The sequence below is a fragment of the Eimeria acervulina genome, genomic scaffold (genome assembly GCF_000499425.1).
Source record: "Eimeria acervulina Houghton genomic scaffold, Eah_scaff1371, whole genome shotgun sequence".
In the NCBI taxonomy this organism is placed as follows: domain Eukaryota; phylum Apicomplexa; class Conoidasida; order Eucoccidiorida; family Eimeriidae; genus Eimeria; species Eimeria acervulina.
Genome location: NW_013549244.1, coordinates 1 through 8,978, shown reverse-complemented (window position 1 = coordinate 8,978; position 8,978 = coordinate 1). Strand labels below are relative to the sequence as shown.

General features: G+C 51.4%; 1 protein-coding gene across 1 annotated transcript; it reads right to left on the bottom strand.

Annotated features, from left to right (window-relative positions):
* Positions 1–1,116: 1,116 nt before the first annotated feature.
* Positions 1,117–7,200, bottom strand: EAH_00059020 (ATP-binding cassette, putative; the record flags this gene model as incomplete). Its single annotated transcript, XM_013393617.1, has 13 exons — positions 1,117–1,222; positions 1,332–1,408; positions 1,663–1,734; positions 2,141–2,304; positions 2,391–2,513; positions 3,078–3,174; positions 3,362–3,489; positions 3,701–4,147; positions 4,361–4,490; positions 4,697–4,932; positions 5,489–5,563; positions 5,833–5,944; positions 6,073–7,200. The coding sequence occupies 13 exons, from the start codon at positions 7,198–7,200 to the stop codon at positions 1,117–1,119; spliced, it is 2,895 nt and encodes a 964-aa protein (XP_013249071.1).
* Positions 7,201–8,978: the final 1,778 nt, after the last annotated feature.

Below are 8,978 nucleotides of genomic sequence, written 5' to 3'. Positions count from 1 at the left end.
TATTTTGTTTGTTTAGGTATGAGCAGGCTCGTACAGTGAGCGATATAATTGCGAGGCGTCTTCCGCTTTTATTCCTTGACCAGAAACTTGCAATAGGCGCTATAGACACCGTAAGCAGCAAACAGGCAGCATCAGCAGCAGTTCGTTTGATTATGTATTTTTAAATTACTTTTTAATTTGAATTTTATTTGCATGTTTCGGTCCTAAATGAAAATATTTCATTGCTGCTCATACCACTACAACTGTTGTTGCTGCTGCTGCTGCTGCTGCATGTGGGTGTCACAGGTGTGCAGCTTAATGGCGAAGGAGTTGGGCTGGAGCGCGTCAGTAGCAGCAAAGAAGAAAGAAGATGCCCTTGCATACGCTAAAACCTTTTCTGTGAGCCCTTAAAGGGTGGGTGTATATCCCCACCGCAGGTGACAGAGGCGTCCTCTGTACAGACAGCGCAATAGGAGGCAATTTTGTCAATTGCAGTTCCTTTATTAGGAGGCAGAGTGCAGACGCTTTTTCAGCGTCTTTATAGACAACAATTCTTTTAGATTTATCGCTGGGGTTTAGGAGGAAAGGAGAAGAGAGAGGCTTTCTTCTCCCTTTATTTACTCCCACACACACCTCGCGCACGGGTGTCTGTACACCGTAATCTGTCTTGTTGTTTTATAAACGCACCCCAAAGGGGCCTTCTGGCCTGTTTTAGGCCGCAGTGGCATATATTTACAACTTGATGTATGTATTTATTAATTTCTATATATGTATATATATATATATATATATGCATATATATGCATATATATACCTAGATTGGCTGTCAGAAGCCCGCGTCACCGAAGCAGGTTGCCTTAGCACAAAAGTTTGTCTTGAGGGATTCACATACGACTGAGGGTTTCCGTCTTCTTTCGCAAGTCGTCTCCTAATAGGAGACACTTCATCAGGCCTAGTTGGCTCCCTCCAGCCAGAGAAAACGCTCATAAAGCAAACAAAATAATAAGCATGGGGGTCCCCCCTCATGTCCTAAAGCGGAAACCCCTCACCTGACAAAATACTGAGCATCAAGGGACCCTTTAATCCAGGGGGCACACTTAGGCACTGCACTTTGTTGGGGCCCCCAAGGCGCCTCCATCAAGCCCGTAGGGGGCCCCTAAGGGAGCTCGCAGAGTTGGGCTGAGGGGGTATTGGGGCCCCCTCGGTAGAGACAGGCTCAGAAGGGACAGCGCCAGAGATGAGCCTGTTGACAAACAAGACAATAGACCTTGATAAAGCTGCAACAAAAACGAATGCCTGCGAGTGCTTGAAGTTCAGGGCGTAGGCTTTAGGGTTTAGGGTTGAGGGTTTACCATTGCAAGGGGAGGCAGGGTTGTCTGAGGACTTCTTCCTTAGGGCCAAATTGAATTATTCGGCCATCGACGAGCACCTGAAATAGCCGCACATAGTAACATAAAGTGCTGTTTGGGTTTGGTGTCTCCTGCCTCTGAATCTAGTATTATGTTTGTCTCTGTCTCTCTTTCGTGTTGTTGCTCCCCTTCTGTCTCCTCTCTGTCTCCATTATTTAAGGGTCAATTTAGTGTCTCTAAGGCGCGCCCAAGGCACCTCCGCAGCAGCAGCAGGAGCAACAGCAGCAGCAGCAGCAGCAACAGCTGCTGCTGCTGCTGCTCCAGGAAGGCTCACCATGATGTGATCTGCAATATCGAGGACACCGGGGCGGTGAGAGACAAAGAGGCATGTCTCTCCCCGTAAGTTCTACACTCAAGACAAAACGCAGTAGACAGATATGAATATGTATATATACTATATATCATATATATTATATTTATATAAGTGCGTCTATGTAGGTAGATGTAAATATTTCTATGTATGTGCATATAAATGAATATATATATATATATATATATACATATATATATATATATATGCATACATATATATATAGGCATGTCTCTCCCCGTAAGTTCTACACTCAAGAGAAAGTGCAGGAGAGAGACAAATAAACAATATAAATAAATATATATATACTTATATGCATGAATATACAGATAGATATTATAAATATGTCTCCACTGTTTGAGTGAATTCCTATTTCATGCGTTTAAAAATGAAGGCACAGAGGCAACGGAGAAAAACTTGCTTCTTTTAAATTCCTTAGCACTTGGCGTTCGGTGTCTGCATCAAGAGAAGATGTGGCCTCATCTAGAAACAGCATTGTGGGGAGTGCGCTGCTGCTGTCTCCTTTCCGTTTGTCCTGGGTGTCTCCTTGTGACTGCTGAAGGCGGTACAAGGCCATTGCGAGGCACACGCGCTGTCTTTGTCCCCCTGAAATGTCCACTCATCCACATCCAAACCCTAAACCCTAAACCCTAAACCCTAAGTACGCTTATCCTAACCCTATTGGGAATTACCTGATAAGACAGCCCCGCGCTCGTAAAGTTGCGTCTGAAGGCCCTCAGGAAGAGCAGCAGCAAAAGGTGAGACGTGTGCAGCATCACACGCTGCTGAGACAGGCAAATGCAGACCCGAAGTTGCTGCAGCAAACAACAGCAGCAACAGCAACAGCAGTGCATAAGCAAAACCCCAATCGCTGTGCACGTACACCGCGTGATGCCTGCCCACGCATACAGAGAAGACGCATTCAACCGTCGGGGGCACGCATGCATGCAATGTGTAGGTGTGCACGCATGCATTGTTAAGGCATGCATGCAATCTCCTGTGCGTGTTTCGTGTGGTTTTTATGCATGCATGCGGGTGTATACAAGTACGCATGCATGCATGAACTTGCAACTCCTCCTCGGGTGTACGGGGAGAGAAGTTCCCGAATGCGTCCCTCGGCCCCTGAGCTCTATTTTGTGGGGTACGCATGCATGCACGCATGCATGCATGCATGTGTACAAGGCCGCAGTTGCACATACACCGCACTGTGGTGTATATGCCTTAGGTGCATGCACCGGCGAGTGCATGCGGCATTATTTGTCCGCAAGAGAAAAACCTAGGGGAAAAAGAAGAACATTATTTAAATTGATTAAATTGCAAACTCCCTTTAACAGAAAAAGAGACACAAAACTCATTTAATAAAAGAGTCAGTGACAGACCTCCTATCGCTTCCTGCTGTGCCAAATACCCATAGCGAATCTGCGCCTCCAAAGAAGTCCCAGAAAGCAACAAAGAATCCTGCAGCACCGGAATAACCTGTACATACACCCCAGCGCCGCACCGAACGCCCACCGGTAAACCCTTTTAGGGCCCCTTAAGATCATAAACCCTAGACCCTAAACCCTAATCCCTAGTATACCTTATTAACCAATCCCTAAACCGCAAACCCTATGATACTGGGGAACCCTAAACCCTCTTTAACTGATTATCTCTTGGGCCGCACAAGTGAGCGAATGAAACGTTCGTCAAAGGATTGTATTGAAAGGCCTTCAAAGAAGATGCCGCCTCTTTGGGGCTCAAATAAACGCAGCAAAAGAGCACCCAATGAACTCTTGCCACTCCCACTGGGACCTGTTTCACCAACACACGCACAGCAGCAACAGCAGCAGTAACAGCAGCAGCAGCAACAGCAGCAGCAGCAGAAACAGCAGGAGTAGTCGCTTAAACATCAAAGGCAGGAAATATTAAAGCCTGTGCAATAATTACATGCATAAGATTAAATGCAGGAGCCATTAAAGTTTCTAGGAGACACCAAAGAGGGGAAAAAGGTACAAAACAATACCCGTAATGGCAACAACAGCTCCTGGAGGCACTTTGAAGCTGAGACCCCGAAGGGCCCAGTGGTTTTGCCGGAGAGGATAAGAAAACCACACGTCTCTAAACTCAACAGAAAGGCCTCGATGATCAGCTGTCGCAGTCCCGCATGCTGCTGCCGTTGCTGCTATTGCTGCTTGTTGCTGCTGCTGCTGTTGCTGTGGCTGCTGCTGCTGCTCTTGCTGCTGCTGCTGCTGCCGGCGGAGGGCCTCCTGAAAGCGACTCAACTCGCCGGGGTAGTTCAGTGGGGAGGCCAGGAGGGGGGGCGGTGGCTCCAGCAGCAACTTTAGCATATTGTCTGCTGCAGCAACAGCACGATAAGCATCACTCCATGCTGTAGCGCAGCCCTGGATTGAAGAGCCGACGAAAGCAGAGTACAGCGCCAGAGACATCACTTGGCCTCCCGTTAGGACCCCTGCAGCGGCAGCAGCAGCAGCAGCAGCAGCAGCAACAGCAGCAGGAGCGACAGCAGTAGTAGCAACAGCAGCAACACAAGCAGCAACAACAACAGCAGCAACAGCAGAGATACTTGCATTAAGATGGTTGGCAGCAGATAGCAGCGCCTACGGCAATCAGGCAGGGAAGGAGACAGAAGGGTAAAGGGACTCCACAGGGATAACAAACAAACCCTGAGCAACAAGAGATGCTGCAGCATGAACGAGATGAATCAACAGCCCCGAACCAGCAGCAAAAACGAAGGCGTGGCGACAGCCAACAGCCACAGAACTCTTTTGCGCTGCTGTCAGTACGCCTTCCAGCTGCAGCAGCAACAGCAGCAAAACAGCAGCCACACAGCGACACACGCCGCAGCGCCAGGAATGCAGCAGCAAACAGGTCCAAACTCGGTCAAGAGACAGTGTAGCAAAAGACGACGGGGGAGCCGCAGCAGAAAGTGCAGCAGCAGAAGCGCCAGAAGCTTTAGCCGCAGCAGCAGATGCCGCAGATAAAACAGAAGCAGCCTCACTGCAGCATCAAATGCCTTGGCCTCGAGGGCCTCGCCATTGAGACTCCTGAGTTGTCTCCTCGCACTAAGCGCCCCTGTAGCGCGCTGGAGGGCCCCCTGCAGCGCCTTGCTGTGCTGCTGCTGCAGTCGAGCCACGTGTCTTGCTGAGAGACGCAGCAGCGCCGCTGCGCCAGCAATCGGCACCAGCAGAGACAGCAGGAAGGAGCAGGGAGCAGCAGCCCAGCACAAGGCGATGCCTGCACAACAGAAACAAAAACGGAGACAACAGAGACAGAGCCAGGGACAGAGACAACCTGAGCAGGAACCCACTCAAACTAAAAAGGAGACAATCGGAGGTGCAAGGAGACGTGCAGAGACAGAATGACAAGAACGAGGAGGCAGCAGCAAAAGCACTAAAAGGAGTAAGACAGACAGAGACAGACAGCAGCAGCGGAGAAGATTAAAATGCATACAAGGCGCAGGTCGAGACAAACTGCAAGCGTGCAAACGCACAGAAGAGACAGACATAAGCAGAGGAAGACAGCGGGGGCCCGCAGGAGCGGTGGAGACAGAAGAGACAACCAGTAGGAGACAGACGATAGAGCCAAGAGGAGATAAGGCAAGGACAAGAAGAGAGGAGACACCACGAGTAACAGTGGCTTGGCGTACAGCAGGAGACAGAAGCAGAGAAACAGGAGACAGTGGGTAGTATGCAAAGAGACAACAGGAATCAAAAGGAGACAAAGGGAAACAAACGAAGCCTGGAGGAGACAAAAGCGCAAGACAAAAGGAGACAAGCGACTGTCTCCTCACCGACAACAGACGTTAGGAGACAACGAAGACCAAAGGATATATCCACCAGCACTCTGCTCGCTGTCACCACGTCTTCTGCACGTCACAACAACCCCTCAACCCTAAACCCCAAATCCTAAACCCTAATCCCTAGACCCAAAGCCATCTGCCGAACCCCTGGCCTGTTTGAGGTGCGCAGATGAAGGCTTAAGACTGCGAGCAAGCCGCAAACTTAAGCCTTTAACCCTCAACCCTAAACCCTAAGGTCGCAGATGGAGCGCTAGAACCGTTCTAGGCCCCGGGGCCCCTCCAGAAAGCCTCATAGGCCCAGGGCCCCCTAAACAAGCTGCAGCAAAGGCACGTACGAGACAAATGCTTCGCTAAGGCCCCCAACTGCTGCTGCTGGGAATTGGGGATCGTCTGATAAAGAAGCCGCCTAAATAAACTGCTCCGGAGGCGGCAGGCCATCCGTTCTATCTGCAGAAAAGCACCCCACACGCCCAAACCCTAAACTCTAAACCCTAAACCCTAAACCCTAACCCGTAAATCCCGTGCGGAGCCGAACGTGCAGAGAGGGACGCAAAGGAGACAGTAGGATTTCTTACTGTAGACTCAAGAAGAAAGAGTCGGGTGAATGAGGTGATGGCCCCCACAGCGCCCAAGGCGACGCAGAGACCCAAACGGGCCCCAGGTGTCTGCAGCCTGTCTTCAACGGTTCTTATAAGATGGCCCCAGCTGCTGCGTTCTCCTGCTGCTGTTGGTGCTGCCGTTGCTGTTTCCAGCCCAGCTGATACAGCAGCAGCAGTTGCTGCTGCTTCTGCTGCTCCTGTCGCAGCAGTTGCTGCTCCAGAGGCGCCGTCCTGCGGACCTTCTGGGCCCCGCAGCGTATCGGTAAACCCCATAATGGGATGCTCCGCCCCCTGCTGCTGCACCTGCTGCTGCAGCAGCACCTGCTGCTTCTGCTGCTGTTGCTGCTGCTGAACGGGGGTTTGTGCGGCGGCATCCACTAACTTGCCGACGGCGAGAGGTAGCAGCAGCTGCGTCCCGCTGCTCAGCAGCAGCGCAAGGATTACTCCTGCCACTCGCATTTTGTCTTCCTTTAGAAGCCCCAGCAGCTCCCAGAAAGCCACGCGGGGCCCCCGGCCTGAAGGGCACTCCGAGGCCCCAAGGGGGGCCCCCTCCATTCCTGGGGGCCCTTCTCCTGCAGCTCCTCCTCGGGAACCCTCAAAAGATTCTTGCAAGGCCCCTGCATCTTTAGAACCCAGAGAGAGATGTAGAGGGGTGGCCCCCAATTTTGGTTTGTCGGGGGCCCCAGGGGGCCCCCTTGAAGAAGCGGAATGTATTGCTGCAGGGGATAATGCCCCCTTAGCAGCACCAATGTACGGATGGCGAGACATCTTGGGGGGCCCCCTAAGAGAAGCTGACAAGTTGAGTGGCTGCCCTTCCATAATGCGAGGCCAAAGGGAATGCAAAAAAGGGCCTCGGGGCCGGGGGGCCCCCAGCGCAAGGAGGTGCCCAGCTACAGGGCCCAGAGGGGCCCCTGTTCCAGGATACTTGTCTGCATGGGAGGCCCTCCGGAAACACTTCAGCGTGTGCTGTGGTTTGCACGCAATAGGCAAACAGATGCTGCGGAAGGGCCCCCCCTTCATCCAGATGTCCCCAACGTAATAGGGACCCATCGTAGAGGCTGCATGCGCACTAGGAGGCCCTACAACACTGGGCAGTCTGTGCATCCTCTCCTCAACAGGGCCCCCAGCATGCGCCGCCTCCAGTTGGGGCCTGGGGGCCCCCTTCCTCCTGAGGGTAGGTGGGAGTGCGCTAGCGCTTCTGCTGCTGATCCTGCATGCTTCGGCGTCTCGGAAGAATAGTGTATAGCCTCCACAGAAGTGTAGACGATCAGGGCCTCGTTGGGGCCCCCCTCGGTCTGCTTGCGAGTTACACAGGCGTATGTACGTAGAGCCAAACGAAAAGCCCCGCCTGCAGCTGCGGCTGCTGGTGCTGCGCTGCTTGTGGTTTGTTTGCTGGGGTAGTTGCTGTTGGGGGCGTTGTTGTGGCTGCTGCTGCAGTTGCTGCGTGTCCTGCAGCAAGAGCAGCAGCAGCGCTGCGAAGCTGTACCGAACCCCCGACCCCAAGTAAGTAATAAATCAAGCAAACACCAATGCTTTCTTACAGAAGTTTGAGGAAAACTAGATGAAATCGGCGGAAGACCAGAGATGAGCCCTCAGGGCGGAGAGGTCCGTGGGCCCCTCGAGGCCGATCGAGGGAGGGCCCACCCCCTTCTTCTTCGGTTTTTAGTCATGTCTGCTTAAATGACAAAAGAAAAATATGTGCAATAATGATGAGGCAATCGAACAATGCAGTTAAGGGTGCTGTTTAAAAGCTCTTTAGACGCTGTTGCAGCGCCCCGGTGATGAACATAACACAAAAGTCTCTCGGACTGCCTACTAGTTTTAGCTGCAACTTCTCCGCTGTACACTCACTTCGTCTGTTAATGTTGAATAATTGTTGTTCAAGTTTGTTTCTAAGGCTTAATGACTACGGGTCAGGGCTTCGCCCCTGGAGTTGAGAGCATACCGTCGATCCCACCAAGGCACCAACTACGACGCGCAGCTTTCTTTTCTTTGAATTTCCCCTAAATGTTTAAACAGAGGAGATTGTCGATGTGCACTCAAGCATATGGCAGCAGTGTCGCGCCGGGTTCCGTCTGTTTCACTCCCAACGGCTTTTCTTTCTAATAGTAGCGCGTTTTCCTCTGCGAATTGCAGGAAAGTCTCTTTAAATACGATTTCTACTGACTTCGTACTGCTGTTGGTGACGGGCTAAACTTCAAAATAAGTGCAAAATGCCCTTGATTTCAGATATGCTTGCCTTCTCTTGTCGTACTGCAGGCCCTACTGCATCTACTATTGCATAAAAAACGTGCATAGCACGCTTCCTTTCTATGGATGAAAGCCTTCGTTGCTGGAAGAAGTTTCATGGACATTGTAGTCCAACATGCTTCTGATAGGCATCCTTTAGAAGCCATTGTATGTAGCATCATGAACCGCGAAGGGCTCAGATGTTGCACTGCCTTAGGTTCGCACTTGTGAGCAGGGAGAAACGCCAGCCCAAAAGCCACAAACACAGACGGATCACACATCCGTTCGTAAACATAAGAGGACACACAACAAATGCACTATGGGGAGCAATGTAACGATCCCGTGTGAGTCGGACTTCATATCTGGGGGGGCACACAAATGAAGGCTTGGCGTATACGTTCACAAAGCGGTGCTGCACTTGTCTCTGAGGGTGCAGCAAGCCTCAAGGGTTCACCTTTGTCCATGCTTTCTGAAAGGGGAGAATCTGATATCCCATCAACGAACCCCTTCGATCTACCTGAGATCTCTGACAGCGGAATGAATTTCACAGAAACCTTACGCACAGCTACGTCGACATACGGCGCTCATCTCGGATAGCCGCACCTGTCGTCAGCAGCTTTTCCAGTTCCCACACTGTAGGCGAATGGCAGGAA